The 20,553-nt window shown below is 45.4% G+C and overlaps 1 protein-coding gene across 1 annotated transcript in view; it reads right to left on the reverse strand.

Annotated features, from left to right (window-relative positions):
* DYM (dymeclin) overlaps positions 1–20,553 on the reverse strand; it is a 214,918-nt gene that overhangs the window by 111,206 nt on the left and 83,159 nt on the right. Inside the window, exons 11-12 of the mRNA XM_048504322.1 lie at positions 19,583–19,696; positions 17,479–17,573 (exon numbers count right to left, since the gene is read on the reverse strand). Coding sequence (XP_048360279.1) covers positions 17,479–17,573; positions 19,583–19,696 — 209 coding nt within the window. The remainder of the gene's footprint in view (positions 1–17,478; positions 17,574–19,582; positions 19,697–20,553) is intronic.

Genomic DNA, 20,553 nt, shown 5'->3' on the forward strand with positions numbered 1-20,553 from the left:
CCACGTCCAGTTCCCACTCTATTTAATTTATATCAAAATTTCCTCAGTTTCTTAAACCGCAACAATGGTATTTTGGGGTTAAAATCGATAAGCTCATTCTGTCATCCACTGTCCTGCAATCATTCTGTCTCTGTTTTCCATGTGGGGTTTAAACTGAGCATTATTAAAGCAAGCGAATTTCTAGATTTCAGTCTTTTACAAAACTGTATAGGATGTGAAGGACTTTACGCTATCTCCTGACTCAATGACAGAGGGAGGTTTATCAGTGAGTCAGACAGCTAGAGGGGGTCAAGACACTGGGTAACTTTCTCTACTGCTCTGACATGTGGATTGTGACTGGGGGGGGGGACTTCCTCCCTCCCTGCTTCTCCTCCACTCTCTTCCATTCTTCTCCATCTTGCATCCTGTGGGCAGAGAATACCGACAGCGTCCCTCACCATCCCAGTTAGACAGATTAGAAAAGAGAACCAAGTTCTCCACTTTTCTATCCAGAATGGAGTTAATTAATAAAGACTCCTCTTATTAGTTAGAAATGATGAATTGGCTCTTTTGTTGCCAGCACACATACGTATAGGTGCACTTCACTGTGTTTTGCCTCAATGCGCTCTGCTTGTAATGCGAAGGTATCTCTTACCAGAGAGAATTGCTAGCAAACTGATATCAGTCTGTTTCCTCCTACAGAGTTTCCTTCCGCACATGCGGAATAATGCACTTTCAATCTACTTTCAATGTGCTTTGCAGCTGGATTTTACTGTGCGGAATAGCAAAATCCACTTGCAAACAATTGTGAAAGTGGATTGAAAGTGCATTACTCCGCATGTGCGGAAGGAGCCAGAATTAACTGCAGCTTCAGGTAGCGATTCACATCAGAGAAACAGCACGGACAGGAAAGACCGACCACACTTCAGCACTGAACAAATTATCAGTCTCACGTGGTCAAGAATCCTGGAGGTTCTTTGCCTTCCTCGGGGCATAGAGCAGGGGTCACGGGGGAGAGTGGGAAAGGAGTTGTGAATTCCCGGCATTGGGGGTGGTGGTGGGGGAGTTGTGAATTCCCTGCATTGTACTGGGGGTTCGATTAGATAACTCATGAGGCTCCTTCCAGCTATGGCTGACAATAAGAATTACAGGAAAAATTACAGGCTTTCTAAATCGTGTCTAGTTTAACCCTCTGTTTCACAGAGTTGAACAAGTGTGTTCTCCCTCTTGCTTGAAGTGAGTATACACCTCATCACACGTACCCTAATCAGATGGTATATGGCAGTGATGGCAAACCTTTTCGAGACTGAGTGCCCAAACTGCAACCCAAAACCCACTTATTTATTGCAAAGTGCCAACACAGCAATTTAACCTGAATACTGAGGTTTTAGTTTAGAAAAAGTGGTTGGTTCCAAGGCATGTGTTAATCAGGAGTAAGCTTGGTGGTAATCGGTGGCTTTGCTTTGAAGCAACCGTGCAACTCTTCCAATGGGTGAATCACAACCCTAGGAGGGTTTACTCAGAAGCAAGCCCCATTGCCAGCAACCGAGTTTATTCCCAGGTAAAGGATCGCGCTTTAGTTCTTCACATAAATATCACAGGGTTACCAACTTCACAGGGTTACCAACACTGCTTCCTCAATACTAGGTCTTAGCTTTAATGCTAATAATTGAGCCCAGCGGCCCAGGCCAGCCTAGATGTGTGTGTGGGGGGGGGCACTCTGTGCGTGCCCACAGAGTGGGCTCTGAGTGCCACCTCTGGCACCCGTGCCATAGGTTCGCCAACACTGGTATATGCAGTGGAAATCAATGAACTTATGGCAAGCAGGATAGAAAAAGGACCGGTCTGCGTGTGGGAATTGTAGCATTCAAGGTCGCCTTAAATACATATGTATATATCTCTGAGTTGATTAGTCACACATCATAACCCTGCAACAGTGGGTCGCTTTTAAGGAACAAAACGGTATCTATTGATCACGGCTCCTGGCTACAAGCTTTCAGCGTTAACCTGCTATGCGAAAATGCTTTCGGGCTGCAATGCTAATAGGTGGGCTCGGCTTCTTCAAGCCCCTTCAATCCCCTTCAACGGCATGAGTTCCCATGCATAAATGCAGCATAGTTCCCAGCATGAGTTCCCATGCATAAATGCAGCATGGAATCAGCAGGGAAAGAGGAGAGCAGCTCCCCAGCGCCGTCTCGGCGTTGCTTTTACCGGCGTCTCCAAATGATCCCAGTGCAGAAGTCAACTTAGAATGGCCGTATCTTTCACGGTCCCCCCCCCCACGCTCTTCTGAGCAGGGCCTTCTGTGTGCGCCGCTCTGCAAATGGGCGAAATCAACCACTGCCCGTAAATGGGGCTTCTCCACTGTGGCCCCCACCTTATGGAATGGCCTTCCCAAGGAGGTCGGGAAAAGCTTCGGCTTTCTGCAAACTGTGCCAAAGGCCGCTTCCACACGGCCACGCTGGGGGTTGGGTCGGCGTACATGACGCCGACCTAACCCCCCTCGGACCGTTCATCGGTCGACGTTCCCTGGCGCATCGATAAATCGATCGCGTCGCCAAGGCCAGGGGACAGGCCCCCCCTGCCCTGTGCAACCGCTCTGGAGTCGCAGGGCAGGGGGGGGCGTGTCCCCAGGCTTCAGCGATGCGCCGGACGGTCGCAGGGAAGGTAAGTCGATCGGGAAAGGGGGGGAGGGATGGCGCTTTCCAGCCGCTGCTGTTCGCACTGCAGCGGCTAGAAGCCGTTGTTTTCCAAAAACCTCGCTCGGGGAGTGAGGTGGGAAAATAGCGGCTTTGCACCGCTGGGAAGGAGTGAGGGCGGCGCGGCTGCGAAGCAGCTGCGCCCCCCATGCGAACAGCTTCCTAGGGATGGCATTTTTGCCATCCCTAGGGCGCTGTATATGGCACGTGTGGAAAGGGCCAAAGTGAATTATTCAAGTTCTCTGCCCAGGTAATAGGGTTGCACTGGATCAAGCGGTTTACAAAGCTACTTCGATAAATGACTAGGGACTGAACTCTACACTACTGTGCACAGCTTACGGTAAACAGAACCCTACCATGACATTGTGTGTGGTTGAACGTGTCGTGTTTACCTACGCTTTACTTCTATTTTGTTTTTTTCGGTTTCTGGTTGGTTCTACAGCCCTGATCTGATTGCACTATTTACTGAAAGCCCCATCCCTTCTGATCGTGTTGACATCCTCTGAGTAATCTGCCTTGCCTCACCGTAAGAAAGGCGGACTATAAATAATGCAAGTAAATAAGAATAAATAAAAACTAAGGCATAGGGAGCAGTTGAGGCGTGGTGTAATGGTTAAGAGCAGGTGGATTCTAATCCGGACAATCGGGTTTGATCCCCCACTCCTCCACCTGAGTGGCAGAGGCTTATCTGGTGAACCAGATGTGTTTCCACACTCCTACATTCCTGCTGGGTGACCTTGGGCTAGTCACAGTTCTCTCAGAACTCTCAGCGCCACCTACCTCACCAGGTGTCTGTTGTGGGGAGAGGAAGGGAAAGGAGCTTGTAAGCCACCTTGAGTCTCCTTACAAGAGAAAAATGTGGGGTATAAATCCAAACTCCTCCCCCTCCCCCTCCTTCTTCTTGGGAAATGTGGGGTCAGGATACAACCCTTTCCCTTCAGAAGCTGGAACTCAACAAGGGCTCCTCCTCTGCACTCCCCAACTTCTCAAATTACTTGGTGGAGTGAGCAGGACGGACGCTGCTGAGGCCCTGGAAATAATGCAGGAACCAGACCTTTGCAGACTGCTCAGCCACTACTCCTTTGTTCAGATAGACCAGTGACCTCGATGAATGCATAAATTAGGGGTGGCAAACCTATGGTACTCCAGATGTTCATGGACTACAATTCCCGTCATCCCCTGCCAGCATGGCCAACTGATGGGAATTGTAGTCCGTGAACATCTGGAGCACCATAGGTTGGCCACCCCAACATAAATGCAAACTGTGTGGGAGTGGGGAAACAAATCACAAAAGCTGTTGTCTTTTCTCGGTTTCTCTGAGTGGATCCCTCAAGATCCAGTTCTTCAAGTCCTTCTCTTTGTATACTTCCTTGCGGCCGTCTGTTTTCTTCTTTTAGCTTTATAGCACTGGTATGCTCACTTATATCCAGCTCTGTTTTTCTGTTCCTCCCATCACTTCCTTTGATCTTCTTAACATTACCAATTGCCTGACAGCTCTTTCTTTCTTGATGCTGGAGCATCATGTCGTATCTCAATATGCACAACCCAGAATTTATGGGGCTGCCTGTACAAGTCTCCGACTTTCCCACTGACCCTCAACTAACAACATCTGTTGTCTTTGCACATTAAAAGCCTGGGAATTGTCCGAGTCTTCCTTTCTCAGCTCGTATCACTTAAGTGCAGTCACTAAGATGTTGTCTTTATTTACTTTACAAATTTATAAAACTCACCCTGTATCATCTACTAAAACCCTTATTCACAATCTCATCTTCCCTCTGCCCTCGGCCAGCCTGCCTAGCTTCACCCTTCCCACTCCCTCGCCTGCCATCCACACCTTGCTCCTCACCTCCCCGTTCCATCTAGCCAGTTCTTTCCTGCTTCCTACTCGACCTATAGCCAGCAAGTAGAAGTCAAAGAAAAGAAGCTCAAACGTATGGGCTTAGCCAAAACACAGTGACCTTCCCTCTGCCCTTCCTCATCTTCCCTCTGCCCTCGGCCAGCCTGCCTAGCTTCACCCTTCCCACTCCCTCACACTGCCATCTACACCTTGCTCCTCACCTCGCCCTTCCATCTTGCCAGCTCCTTCCTGCTCCCTACTCGACCTGTAGCCAGCAAGTAGAAGTCAAAGAAAAGAAGCTCAACCACACCGGCTTCGCCAAAACACACTGACCTTGAAATTCTCAAATCTCCAGGAATTTCCTACCCTGAAGTCAGCAAACCTATTGAAACCGTCACCTCCAAATGGCACCAAAAAAGTTACTCGGTATGTTTAAAAGTGACAAAGGCCCTACTAAACAACAGTTTAAAAACCTAAATCCAACTAAAGACATGTTGAGAAACAGCATTTTAAAGGACGAGGAACAGAGGGAAGAATGGGGCAGCGATTCCCCCCATCCCCCCAAAAGTTATTGCAACAAACAGTGGGAGAAAAAAAAATTCATGCTACTAAAGCCAGCTAGGCTGTGGTTAAGTCTTAAAGTTTAAAAGAATGCTTTTCAGAAACCAGGCCTGATTTCCCAACCCGATTAATAAATCTTATTGAAATGAACATGTTCTACTTAGTCAGATATTTTTGGACATGGTAGCTGATGAAGACTTCAAAGCACATCTCTGACAGTAAACAAATCTTTTATGCTTCTTAGCCATGAGATTTATTTTTTTTTTAGTTTATACTTCCAAGCATGGATGAAGATAGAAAAAAACCTTTGATACCTAATCATAGACTGTAGCTTTGCAAGATACATGGCTACTTCAAAACCAAAAGAGCCCCCCTCCCCCCCCCCACCAAGACTGAGCTGGAAGAAGAAGAAGAAGAAGAAGAAGAAGAAGAAGAAGAAGAAGAAGAAGAAGAAGAAGAAGAAGAAGAAGAAGAAGAAGAAGAAGAAGAAGAAGAAGAAGAAGAAGAAGAAGAAGAAGAAGAACAAGAACAAGAACAAGAACAAGAACAAGAAGAACAAGAAGAAGAAGAGTTGGATTTATATCCCCCATTTCTCTCCTGTAAGGGGACTCAAAGGGGCTTACATACTCTTTTCCCTTCCCCCCTCACAACAAACACCCTGTGAGGTAGAGAGGGCTGAGAGAGCACAGAAGAACTGTGACTAGCCCAAGGTCACCCGGCTGGCGTGTGTTGGAGTGCACAAGCTAATATGAATTCCCCAGATAAGCCTCCATAGCTCAGGCAGAAGGGCAGGGAATAAAACCTGGTTCCTCCAGATTAGAGTATACCTGCTCTTACCCACTACACCACTGCTGTAGGATAAAGTACTGCCTGAAGCCCATTTCAATTACTGTACTTCTCTGCTCTGTGTTTTATCAATAACCACTACCCCATATGAAGAAGGGGAACTTTTCTTAGTTGCGGGTCAACCTGGGGAACCTGGTAGCTATGACTCAACAGCAACAGCGGCCTTTACTGGCATACAAACAAACAAAAAATTACAAAACAGATGTGTATAATAAAAAGAAATTACCAATGAGAAAAAAACACAATTAGAAATTATGAATCTCAAGAATGAAATCTGCAACATTTTCACAAAAGAACGCATCAGAACTATTCAGGGGGTATGGAATTCTATGGCACTCTTGCCATTGAGAACGCGGAAAAAAAATGGAGTTCATATATTTCATCCGTATCTTATCATATTTGGGGCATACAAAGAAGGAATGGTCAAGTGTTTCGACAGTAACCAAGAACAATCAGAAGAACGAGCCCTTTTAGAACATTCCACATTTTTGTAACTCCCATCCCATAGAGCTGATGGGAACACATTACATCTTGCGGTAGCCAAGGCTTGCGGTAGCCAAGGGGTTAATCAAGATGCGAAGATATGGCAGCTATGACTCAAATTCCATCCTGACATCGCTCAGCCTTGTCTACAAAAGCCACCCGCGCTGCAGGGTGCTATAATACGGCTTCTGATGCAAGCAGGCTGCCACCCCACAATGCCCTGCTTTCCTGCACTCACAAACCTTCTCGCTATTGGCTTTAGGGTTGCCAGCCTCCAGGTGAGGCCTGGAGACTTGCTGGAATTACAACTGATGTCTGGAGGTAAGAGATCAGTTTTCTGGAGAAAATGGCAGCTTTGGAAGTTGGGTTCTATTGCATTATACCACGCTGAGAAGAAGAGAGCAGTTTGTATTTATACCCTACTTTTCTCAACTGTTAAGCAACCTCAAAGCGGTTTACGAACTCCTCTTCCTTCCTCTCCCTTTGTGAGGGAGGTGGGGCTGAGGGAGTTCTGAGAGAACTGTGACTGGCCCAAGGTCCCCTAGCAAGCTTCATGCGAAGGAGCGTGGAAACAAAGTCAGTTTTCCAGATAAGAGTCTGCTGCTCTCAATCACTACACCAGGCTGGCTCTCGAGGTCCTTCCCCTCTTCAAACCCTGCCCTCCCGAGGCTTCACCACCCAAATCTCCAGGAATCCCCCAACCTGGAGTTGGCAACCTTGGGCGGCTTTATCGAACCAACCCGTGGCACCTTTACGAAGCATGTCCACAGTCAAAACGATGAGCTATAACAAAAAACTTTAAACAACTATCTGCAGGCACTGAGGCATTAACACATTTCAGAGAGCGTAAACCAACTCTGGCAACAGTTCAAAACAAAACTCGGAGCTGCCGCCATGTTTAAGAGATGGCAGGAATTCGGAGCCCAGGAATTCGGAGCCTGGAATTCAGAGCCCAGGAATTCGGAGCAGGAATTCGGAGCCTGGAAAATATTCCGACATGGTTTCGCACCCATCCTGGTCCCAAAGTTGAAAGGTTGGCCATCTGGCCAATCTGGCTAACCCGTGGCCTCCTGCCCTCCTGGCTCACAGCCCTCTTCTAATGGAACGCGGCCTGTTTGGATGCTTGCACCAGATGGATAATGAGCATCTTAGCGCCCTGCCAGGTGCCGGCTTCTGAATCCTCAGAAGATTCGACTGGGCTTAAACCAGGGTTCAGCAGCATTTCCATGCTGGCAACTGCAGATATTGGATTAAAACCTGAACTCCATATGCTCCATGCTCCGGGTGCGGTGGTCGTTTTGGCGACCACGGTAAACAGCGGGACGCAGACGAAAGAAATGTTAAAACTATAGGAAAGGGGGTCGCGTTGTACAAATAAGGGATCTCCCGCAGAACTCCCTCCGCTAAATTTGTAACGAGACGTTTCCTCCACTGTGGTCATTTATCGATAATTTCTACTATTGTTCTGATAGGCTCGTCTTCTTGTGATACTTTTCACTAATTGTAGTGACACCTCAAAAACCGGGAGGCGGGGTGGGGGCTGATCGGCTTATAAGATTTAACACAGCTAAACTAGGTCATCACACTGCTAACTAATACTACTGGCATATGCTTCTCTTGTTCTATGCTTTTCAGGAAATCCTGTATTTATTTCTTTGCATCTTCCGGATCGGCGTCATTTTATGAAGTTCAGATCCCAGCTTTCTGCTCTCACAAAGGACACTGGGACAGCCAACAAATTAAAACACACAACAGAATGAGTATAGTTCAAGCTCTATATAGAGCGAGTATAGGTGACGTCAGCGATTAGATATACTTAAGTCTTTGGAATATATTGATAAAATAGAATGAAGATACTGTTATAAGGCATAGAACTTAGACATATTTCTTAACTTTGTAGGAAATGTAATATTATCTAAATGGAATTTCTGTTGCTAACGATTTAAATTTTCTGTAACATTCCATACAATTAAAAAATATATATACACTAGAATCTCATTTTATAACCATTAAAACAGAACAACAACGACAACACCGTATAATTAAAGCAATTAAGACCAGAACTAAAATACATACATAGCCCTCAAAACAACAATTAAAACACTGGGCAGGAGGGAGGGAGGGATGACTGAGGGGATGCCAAAAGAAATAAAAAGATGGCAACAGAAGGGAACAGAAGAGTTTTTTTCTGGGGACGGGGCTCAGCTACAGCTCAGAAGCAAAAGATTCAAGCACAATAGCTGAACTTTCCCAGAACAAGAAAATAAATGAAGCTGCCTTAATGCCGAATCAGATTACCAGTCCAAGAAGAAGAAGAGTTTGGATTTATACCTCATCTTTCTATCCTGTAAGGAGACTCAAGAGGGTTGACAAGCTCTTTTCCTTTCTTCTCCCCACAACAACCTTGAGAGGTAGGTGGGGCTGAAAGAATTCTGAAGAGCTGTGACTAGCCCAAGGCCACCCAGCAGGCATGTAGGAGTGCAGAAACACATCTGGTTCACCAGATAAGCTTCTGCCACTCAGGTGGAGGAGTGGGGAATCAAACCCAGTTCTCCAGATTAGAATCTGCCTGCTCTTAACCGCTACACCACGCTGGCTCTCAACAAGGTCAGTATTGCCAACCCTTGACGGGCAGCGGCTCTCCAAGGCCACAGGCAAAGATCTTCTGCATCATCTACCACCTGGACTTTTAACTGGAGATGCCGGGAACTGAACCCGGGATCTTCAGGATGCCAAGCACTGAGTTGCAGCCCTTCCCCGAGAACAACCCCCCGATGCACAGCCTATTTCTTGTTTCATTTTCAAAGGATACAGTACAGCTTAAATGAAGAACTATCAAGACCCTCTGATTTCAACAGGAGAGATATACGTAAGCTTACACAAGTTGGACTGGAAAGAGCTTCACTCTGGACGGATCATGCCCACTACATTTTCATTTCAAAAAATAGCAAAAGCTGTTTTTTAACAGAGGTGGACATTCATAACTTCATGGGGGCTTCTGCTTTACAGAACACCAAAACTAAGCTTTACACTATAACTTACAGTGACTCCCAAAATCTCAGTAGAGGTCTGGTATTATATGGCACGTGCCTTTTCTTTGGTTTTGGTAACCCAGACCTGAATTTTCATGCCAGAAAAAGCAACCTGTGGAGGAGCTTTTCCCCCTATCGTGTCCTGCTGGTCTGCATACTGCAGTTGCAGGCCCAGCCTGGAGACGACCTCCAAGAAGAACCTTCCAGCAAGCCAAGGAATTCTAGGAGGAAGCTCTAGGAGGAAGAAGCAGACAGAAGAGTCTCACAAAGCATTTAAGGAAGAAGAGTTCCTTGCAGGTCCCCACTTGTTCCATCTAAAAACGAAATCCTTAGTAGATCACTTGATGCTTCAGGGTGACACCCACCAGGACATCCACCTGCTACTGAAATAAAACCTCACCAACTATTGGTTTCAGCAGAGGCGGAGCTTCCACAGGGCTGCCTGGGGACAAATGCCCCAGGTGGCCGCCGTTCGTGACACGTGGGGGCGGAAAATCGACCCCCGCACCGCTCCTCCTTTCCCCCTGGGTCCAGCCGTGAAAGGCTGTTTATTCAGCAGGCAGAGCCGACTGAACGAGCAGCCTTGCGGGGCCACTGCTGGGCACTCCTCAAGCCCTCCCTGCCAGGCTGCCTGGGACTTGGTTGCCACATCTCAAAAAGGATATCAAAGAGATAGAAAAAGTGCAGAAAAGGGCAACGAGGATGATTGAAGGATTGGAGCCCCTTCCTTATGAGGAGAGGCTGCAGCGTTTGGGACTCTTTAGTTTGGAGGGGAGACGTCTGAGGGGGGATATGATTGAAGTCTATAAAATTATGCATGGGGTAGAAAATGTTGACAGAGAGAAATTTGTCTCTCTTTCTCACAATACTAGAACCAGGGGGCATTCATTGAAAATGCTGGGGGGGGGGGGAATTAGGACTAATAAAAGGAAACACTTCTTCATGCAATGTGTGATTGGTGTTTGGAATATGCTGCCACAGGAGGTGGTGATGGCCACTAACCTGGATAGCTTTAAAAAGGGCTTGGACAGATTTATGGAGGAGAAGTCGATCTATGGCTACCAATCTTGATCCTCCTTGATCTCAGATTGCAAATGCCTTAGCAGACCAGGTGCTCAGGAGCAGAAGCGGCAGAAGGCCATTGCTTTCACCTCCTGCAGTTGAGCTCCCAAAGGCACCTGGTGGGCCACTGCGAGAAGCAGAGTGCTGGACTAGATGGACTCTGGTCTGATCCAGCAGGCTAGTTCTTATGTTCTTATGACTGCCACTGCCTGGTAAGTGGGTCACCGGGGGGTGGGGGACCCAGACCAGGTTTTGCCCTGGCCACCGTTTTTCCTCCCTACTCCTCTGGGTTTCAGCAATGTTGGATTTCACTGTCACACTTTACAAATATTAGATGAACAATTCCCAAGTCCAAATTTGGGCTTGTTTGATGAATTCCTGAGGAAGCCACGGCTCTATGTCTGCAAGACCCCAGGAAGGTACTGGTGATAGGGTGTTTCAAGGGTCATTAATTCATAAAGTTGATCATGTTGGTTGGAAGCAACTTGACGGCACATAACACACATGTTTAGAGCAGAACAATCCTTTTCTCCGGAGTTTTATTATTTAAATGGAGCCCATCAACGTTAGACGGTGTCCGCCCCCCCCCACACACATACAATTTCCCTCCCTTCTCTTCTACGCTAACCTCAAATAGGATGTTGTTTTAAAGAGATCCTCTAAATTAGAACTATCGTTAGACAAAGCGGCTTGAAAAGCTCGTGCTGGGTAATATCCACGGTGTACCAATCCCTTTATTATTAATGCAAGCTGTCAAATGAATTCCTAACGGGATTAGGCAGTTCGCCCTCAGTAACTTAACAGGTGGAAATCCTTAGATTTCTGAATCACAAGATTCTTAATTCCAAAACCGAGATCCCAAATGTGAGCCTTAAACAGCCCCTATCTCCAATAACCTGGCCACTACTAAAAAAAAACATTTTAACTTTTTCCTTAGGACGCACCCTGAGACAAGATAGCTGACACAAAACACTTTTAAAACATTTGAGGTTTTTATAATTAACTCTGTTGACGCCTTCTGAAGATTTTACAGTTGATCTAGCTCCCTTAGAAATGCGTGTTTACACTCTTCTAGTGAGGGATAGGCTCAGCTATATGCAGACAACATAATAAACCATTGGTTAATAAAATCCAGTTCATAAGATACCGTAATGCTAGAAACCCAACTCACTCTGGTTTTGCTGGCAATCCAAAATTCAGTATTTTCCATCATGATTTCCCCCAGCTTTGTTAACTAGCTTGGTTTGTTGAGACCTCCAAATGCAGAACCCAAGCTTAACTGGATATTGACAAGCTGGAACGGGTCCAGAGGAGGGCAACCAAAATGGTAAAAGGTCTGGAATCCATGCCCTACGAGGGGAAACTTAGGGAGCTGGGGATGTTTAGTTTGGTGAAGAGAAGGTGAAGAGGTGACATGATGGCCATGTTCAGATATTTGAAGGGATGTCATGTTGGTGAGGGAGCAAGCTTGTTTTCTGCTGCTCCAGAGACTAGGACCAGGAGGAATGGGTTCGAGGGGAAGGAAAAGAGATTCCACCTAAACATCAGGAAAAACATCCTGACAGTAAGGGCTGTTGAACAGTGGAATTCACTACCTCGGAGTGTGGTGGAGTCTCCTTCTTTGGAGGTTTTTAAAGAGAGGCTGGATGGCCGTCTGCCAGGAGTGCTCTGATTGTGTGTTCCTGCATTGCAGGGGGTTGGACTTGATGGCCCTTAGGGTCTCTTCCAACTCTTATGATTCTATGAGCCACAACTAATAATTGAGCCGTCAAGTTGCAAATGACTCGTGGTGACCCCTCATGATGTTTTCAAGACAAGAGGTGGGCAGATGCGGTTTTTCAATGCCTTCCTCTGCAAAGCAACCCAGGACTCCCTTGACGGTCGTCCATCTAAGTACTAGCTAAGGCCAATTCTGCTTAGCTTCCAAATTCAGAGGTGCTTGAGTTCACCAAGCCTATTCAGTGTGTGCCACTACTGGGGTATGAATATGGAAGTCCTTACTGTTTCTGCTTCACCTTGCTCCTGCAAATTCTTCTTCAGAACATGCTTTTTGACTCTTCACACACATACCTCACCACCATTACCATCTGATATAATAGCTACAGTTCTAGGAGGGTTTTTTTTTTCCAAATTAAAAAAAGGATTATTGTCTGTATTACATACGATGCGCAAACCAAATAGTGTTGAGACAAAAGAGCATTCTTAGCATCACTTCTAAACAAGTCCTAAAAGTACAGCCAAGCCAGAAATAGTTTCCAGTGCTAAATGCAAATACATTATTCCAGGAATGTTTAGTATTTGCAGCCAGCCATGCTAACAAGGCTCAAGACACCAGTGGAACTGTACCCTGTTTAGGATAAAGATGACAGGAGATTTGTGAATTCATCTGCCATTTTCTGGACCATCTTTCCTCTAGAACAGTGGTGGCGAACCTATGGCACGGGTGCCAGAGGTGGCACTCAGAGCCCTCTGTGTTGGCACTCGCGCACAGAGTTCATCATGTGGGAGTGGGGTGGAAAATCACCCCCCACAAACACATATCTAGGCTGGCCTGGGCATGATCCTTTACCTGGGAGTAAGCTCAGTTGCTGGCAATGGGGCTTGATTCTAAGTAAACTCTCCTAGGATCGTGATTCACGCACGGTTGCTTCACTAAGCTAACTCCTGAGTAACGCATGCCTTGGAGCCAACTGTTTTTTTCTAAACTAAAACCTCAGTATTCAGGTTAAATTGCCGTATTGGCACTTTGCGATAAATAAGGGGGTTTTGGGTTGCAATTTGGGCACTCGGTCTCGAAAAGGTTCGCCATGACTGCTCTAGAATGTTCCCCTTGGGTCCTAGTGCCTTGGGGATGGAACTATGTAAGAACGAGGACCCAAGCAGGGCTTTCTAGAACAAAGACGGTCCAGGAAAGGGTGGATGAATTCACAAATCATCTTTATCTTGAACGGTGTATCATTAGCTTTCTGCCCTCCTTAAGATCTGACCTCGGAACTTCTCAACTCTCGGCTCAGTGCTAAAATGCATTATATGAAGTGGTTCTTTACGAACTACACGGGACTCAGCTTCTTTTGTCTGTAAGTGATAGATACCCACGGGAAAGAGTATAACTCAAGTAGAGTGGAATGACCCTGAAGAACCGCTGTCAGTCTAAGCCAGGGGCTGATGGGAATTGTAGTCCGTGAACATCTGAAGCGCCAGAGTTGGACACCTCTGGTCGAAGCAGGCAATACAGTACAAGCGTAAGACAGCTTTATATGTTCTTTTCAACTGACACAGGTTTTATTTGGGGAAGGAGGAAGGGGGGCGTAAAACAGAGAACCAGACAAAAAAGAAAATAACCAACTGCAGCCACAGAAATCAAGACTTGTAACAAAATCTTTTGGAGAGTCAGATCTTGCTGCCCACAGACACTTTATTATCGATAAGTGGAAGCAGCATGATTTGATGACTCTTCAGCGTGAAGCATAAGTGAAGGGTATACACAACTCCCATTCAAAGGCAACAAAAGAGGAAGATTCGGCGCATCAAATCAACGCACAGCAAGACAGCGACGCAGGCTGCCTCCCTTTCAAGCTTTCAAAACAACAGTTGGCAGGAGTTTCAAAAAAGTAACTAATTAGGAACCTGGAAATTCTAAGTGAGCCAGTTGCATGGCTGCATAATTACACCTCTTTGCAGCCTGATCTGACCTCCGCTAAAAGATGGGGAAGCCATGAAGAAGAAGAAGAAGAAGAAGAAGAAGAAGAAGAAGAAGAAGAAGAAGAAGAAGAAGAAGAAGAAGAAGAAGAAGAAGAAGAAGAAGAAGAAGAAGAGGAGGAGGAGGAGGAGGAGGAGGAGGAGGAGGAGGAGGAGGAGGGAGGGAGGGAGGGAGGGAGGAGGAGGGAGTTCCCGGATTTTTATCCCCCCTTTCTCTCCTGCAGGAGACTCAAAGGGGCTTACAATCTCCTTGCCCTTCCCCCCTCACAACAAACACCCTGTGAGGTGGGTGGGGCTGAGAGAGCTCAGAAGAGCTGTGACTAGCCCAAGGTCACCCAGCTGGCGTGTGTGGGAGTGCACAGGCTAATCTGAATTCCCCAGATAAGCCTCCACAGCTCAGGTGGCAGAGCTGGGAATCAAACCCGGTTCCTCCAGATTAGATACATGAGCTCTTAACTTTTAACAGATTAGATACATGAGCTCTCATTTTAATAATTTGACCTGTAAAGACATATTTCCTTTTTGTCAGGCATGAGCTCTTAACCTCCTACGCCACTGCTGCTCCTATATATATATAATTTCTTAACTGAACCATCATTAATCTGAACTTGTCTTACATGCACTGGACGGGCATCCTTTTTTATTTAGGGTCTTGACTGTGAAACCCGGTTCCTCCAGATTGGAATGCACCTGCTCTTAACCACTACACCACTGCTGCTCCCTGGGTAACAGACTTCTGGGTAACAGACTTCTCTCTGTGATACACCTCTGAAGATGCCAGCCACAGATGTAGGCAAAACCTTAGGAACAAGATCCACCAGACCATCCTTTATCACGTTTTAGACGTAGTAGTACTTTCTTGCATAACAGAACATTTGTCTTGCTTTATATGCTATTATTGCATTTGTGCTGGCCTTTGCATCCGGCAAACGGTTAAAAACACAGATGTTTTCTAAATAATTATATTCTTCCAATATTGGGGGGAAAATAAAGGCAATCTGCAGACTATGAGCAGCACGACAATCTCAGATGGGCGTGTGTGTGAGCAGAAGCACAATACCCAATTAAGGACTGTTCTGATAACAATTACATTCAAGGGTACCCTCTGTCCAAATGATCTGCAACCTCTAACTGCCAGCAGCTGTAGGTGAAGAAAAGATTTATGCAGCTCTGTCAACATTCATGACGGGAGAGATGTGACGAGAATTACTTGATGATGTAAAGTTCCATTTTACTGGGCTCCAGGTTAAACTATAAATGACAAATCTCTGCTCTGTCTTCAACACACACCCGTCCTCATAATTTAAAACTATTGGCAGCCTGTACTCATAGAACTTTTTTTTTTATATTTAAAAAGCCTCCATAGAAGCTGAATTACTTTTCACATTAAGGCAGGAATTACCAGAGCATCTGGTGAATCTTGAATTATGGCCGTCTGTACTCACTTAGCTAAGAAGATTTTGAGTTAAGAGTTCTTTAGCAGTTGCATTTTAAAAACCGAAGCCCTAAAACAAGATATGTAGCAGTATTTATTTCCTTTTTTAGGATTTTCCAGCAGTCCACATATTGAATAATTTCTTAATCTGATCTCAGAGGCACAGAGATATGCTTTCGCAGTGGGTGCGCACAGGGGAAAGAGAGAGTGAGAGATCACACATGCACTTCAGAAAGAAAGAGAAATAATACCCTCACGTACACCGAATGTACAACAATTTTACTACCCATTCAGACTTTATGGCCAGTCTGATCTTGTAGTTCCTTGGCCATGTAAACTGCAATCCCCTACTTTAGATGACTATGTTTGCAGTTATAATCTAAAGATTTGTAGTAGTAGTTGTTTTTAAAAAGTCGTCTACTTTGGACAAGAGGTATAGCTTTCACGGCAGCGTACATTTTTTTCTTGCAATAAAGTGCTGTGAAAACTAATTACAACTTCATCATTCGTTAAGATTTGGCTTAGGAAGGAACAACTGTTAAGGCCATTCACCTTCTAAATATGATAACCAAAAAAGTCTGTTTTCAAGATTTCTTTCTTCAAGCCATGCTTTGGAGTAGGGGTCACCAACATTGTAACCACAAGTCCCTGGGCACCCGCCAGCACCTTTCTTCTTGTCTGTCAAGTTTTTTTTGTTTTTTTAACTCAGGTGGGCCCTTTTGTCCTGCGAGGCTTCTGATTGGCTTTGTAGATTTTTTAAAAAAATGTTGCTTTGGCAGCAATTATTATTACAGAACAAACATCTTCGCTGTGTGACTGAAGGTAAGTAGCAACAGCCATTTTGTGGTTCACTCCACCTGCAGCAACAATGGACTACAATTCCCATCAGCCCCTGCCAGCATGGACAATTGGCTGATGGGATTTGCAGTCCATGAACATCTGGAGAGCTGCAGGTTGCAGACCCCTGACATAGGGCTTCTATGGCGGATCCATAAGGAACTCTCAGCGGAGAAAAATCAGTACAGAAAGGATTTCCTGACGGTTATTTTGAAACCTATCGCTTTAGGGAATGTCCCATCAAGCACCAACAGGATGTTTCATAGGCTCAATCATGCAGTGAACCCTGCTACTGAAAGACCACTGAGAGTGTCATCAAGTCACAGCCAACTTGTAGTGACCCCACAGGGTTTTTAAGGCAGGTAGAGGTGGTTTGCCACTGCACGCCTCTGCAAAGCAAGCCTGGGCTTCCTTGGTGGACTCCTATTCAAGTACTAACCAAGGTCGAGCCTGTTTCGCTTCCAAGATCTGACAAGATTGGGCTAGCCTGGGCTGATCAGGTCAGGGCAGATGAACAGAGGTGGTTTGCCACAGCTCACTTCTGCATAGCAACCCTGGACTTCCTTGGCGGTCTCCCATCCAACTACTAACTAGGGTCAACCCTGCTTAGCTTCCAAGAACTGATGATATCAAGGGCATCTAGGTCAGGAGCTACATCTACACCTACAATTTAGGTCTGTGAAAAGCACACTTCTTATGGAGAACAGCAGTACATCTCATTTTATTTTATTCCTCCCCTCCCACAATGCATCTCTTTCCGGACAAGCCATGTTTGTGGCCCCCATCTACACTGAATAGCTGTTTGTTTTCCATGGGCAGATGAAGCCGTTGCCAAGAGCTACCTACGGTGGCAACGGAGCACAGGTGCCGCGCTTCACGATTTAATCCGTACTTCGCAAAGCTGAGCAAGATTTACCCGGGTTAACGCTCAAAATTTCAGCAACAGGAAATCCAAGCATCTTTCCTGCGGAATTTAGGATGAAGCTAGTTTAAACATTTAATATTTACCTGATGATCCTCTGAGCAGCATACTGATGAAGGGAGCGGAACTGTGCTGACATATTGGCGAGAGCTGCCAAACAATTTGTATGAAGGTATTTGTCCTGTGGGAGAAGAGAAAGGAGGGTGAAACAGGCCAAGCTGTCCTTTCCGCACACAGCAAGACCTGGGGGAAGGAAATAGCCCCGCAGCTGAACGTCCGTTTACCGGAGGGGAGGCGGCAGTAAAGACAAACCGAACTTGTGCTCCGATTTTAGGGGATAAGCATCAAGAAATAATTTCATGCGATCGTGGGCTTCATGTGCTTTGGGGCTTTTATTTGTGCGGCGCCATATTTATTTGTGTGGCCGGTGTAAAAAGAAATCGAGTTGAATTATGGGCTTTACTTTTTGGTCTTGTTTTAGGTGTAAAAAATATACCTAAAGGACAGGCAACACCATTTGATTCTCTGAAAACTGGAGTCTGATGTTCCAAATAAAAGGTTTACAGTGCAAACCTTTGCACCGTTATTCCTGTCTAAGGCTGTAATCCTAAGAACACTTGCCCCACTGAATGAAACGGGACTTAGTCCTATCCACTCAGCTCTTAAAGAGGCTTTTCTAGTGTCCCAAACCACAGTTTTACCTAAAACAGAGGCCCCTTCTGCACACGCAAAATAATGTGTTTTCAAACCACTTTCACAACTGTTTGCAAGTGGATTTTGCCATTCCGCACAGCTTCAAAGAGCACTGAAAGCAGTTTGAAAATGCATTATTCTGCATGTGCGGAATGAGCCAGAGTTTGAATTGATTTCAAATTCTTTTAGTCTTGTTGGACATACTTGAGTTATCTGCTCATTTTGGAGGTATCCAACCCTTTACTTTCCATCTCAGTTGACCCTGAGGTCTTTTGATATCCCTTTGTACTGATCTGAATATACTCGCAGCAGTATTTTTATCTTAAAAGTCTGGGTCAATAGATATTCTGAAGCCCATACTATATCAATTCTGGAAATTAAAGAAGAACAATTAAAGATAACAACTGAGGAAACAGTAGTGGTAATTAGAGGATTACAAGGAGGCAAAACACCAGGTCCGGATGTTTTTGCTATGTTATACTGTAAAAAAATTGAGGATATTTTGAACATGGCATTTCAAAACATGTAATGTAGCCGAGAGAGCTTTCACGGCCGAGATCGCAGGGGTCCTGCGTGGTTTCGAGACTGTGTGGCCAGTATTCCTAGTAGCATTTTCTCCTGAAGTTTCAGCTGCATCTGTGGCTGGCATCTTCAGAGGATCTCCACTTGCTTTACTACCATCAGATCCTCTGAAGATGCCAGCCACAGATGCAGGCGAAACGTCAGGAGAAAATGCTACTAAAGCCCGGAAACCACACAACACCCCAACACAGAATATAATGAACACTATACTAAGGGTGTGGGGATTCCTAAATCTTAGGAGGAGGCCAATGTTACACTTACAACGAAGGAAGACTTTGAATGTTTGGGACATAGTCCTACATAGCACTGCTACCTGAGTTCATTAAAAAATCAATGGTTTTAATCTGGAGTCCCCCTGCATAGGTCTGCTCCATTAACGTTTCATTTAAAAAGTAAAGATTTGTCCTCACAATTTAATGTCCTTATGATTTATTAGCCACAGGGGAAAAAAAAAACACCTGGTTGTTTTCAACACTCTGCATGAATAATTCTTGCGGTTGATACCACCCAGAATGCTCTCCCAAATGTTCACACCAACATTTCTTACATAAATGTAACACATGAGCAAGGATACACCTGTGACATTTCCAACTCCTTCTGTTCTACATTTTCTCAAATTTCCATGCTGTTTCCCCTCAGATTCTTTGGCCCCTTCCGCACACGCAAAATAATGCGTTTTCAAACCACTTTCACAACTGTTTGCAAGTGGATTTTGCTATTCCACACAGCTTTAAAGAGCACTGAAAGCAGTTTGAAAGTGCATTATTCTGCATGTGCGGAAAGAGCCTTTGTTAAAGAGAAGGTTTGGGGCTCTTATTTTTCCTCCCTTGCCACTTTTTTTCTAGTATCGTTACTTAAAAGGAACTTCTCTCACAGTGACGGAGACTGATAAAGATCCCCCATCGCAACGCTTACCCTTGTCCGTGTCATGTTGTACTGAATAGTTCTTATTACTACCAGTATTAGGAGACTCCCCAAGGAAATTTCAGTTAATACACGTTCTGAGTACCAGGTAATGTTCTTCAATATCTGCAAAGAAAGGAAAGGACCACCTTCACTTGTGAACATAATTCCATTTTCAAGTCAGTTTTCTACTCATTATATTGTCGAAGGCTTTCACGGCCGGAATCACTGGGGTGCTGTGTGGTTTCCGGGCTGTATGGCCGTGTTCTAGCAGCATTCTCTCCTGACGTTTCGCCTGCATCTGTGGCTGGCATCTTCAGAAGATCTGAATCCTCCGAAGATGCCAGCCACAGATGCAGGCGAAACGTCAGGAGAGAATGCTGCTAGAACACAGCCATACAGCCCGGAAACCACACAGCACCCCAGTTTCTATTCATTAGTTTAATAGTTTAATAAGGTCAAAGGCCAGTCCAAAAAGAAAAAAGAGAGAGAAAAAACAACACACATCCATAACAGCAGAGTACAACAACTATTAGGCAATTAACTAGTTGAGTAAATATTTGACTTTCAGCTCGTTCCCTGACAAAGCAGGACCTTGCGTTTATTATAAGCTAATGCACAAAACTTTGCTACCTGCTGAGAGACGGTTACATCCTGGTCTTCTAATAAAATTTTCCTAGTCTCTTGATCAGGATCCTTTGCAATTATCAAGCCGCGCTGAGCAAGTAGAGGCAAAATGAAAAACTCTCTTTCTGCCTTACGCAGTATGCCGTGCAGCACAATATGTGTCATGGAATCCACGTCCCCAAGTCAGTTTTCAAAATGGTTTTCAGAGACCACAGAATTTAACCTATGGGAATACAAAAGGGGCCCTCCAGACATTTCTGAGACCTTGATAACCTTAGCAGCCACTCGGACTTCGAACTGAAACAGGACTGTCTCCAATTTAATGCAAACATCTGCTTCTGATCGAACCGAATCCA

Source organism: Sphaerodactylus townsendi, linkage group LG07 (genome assembly GCF_021028975.2).
Source record: "Sphaerodactylus townsendi isolate TG3544 linkage group LG07, MPM_Stown_v2.3, whole genome shotgun sequence".
NCBI classification, from domain to species: Eukaryota; Metazoa; Chordata; class Lepidosauria; order Squamata; family Sphaerodactylidae; genus Sphaerodactylus; species Sphaerodactylus townsendi.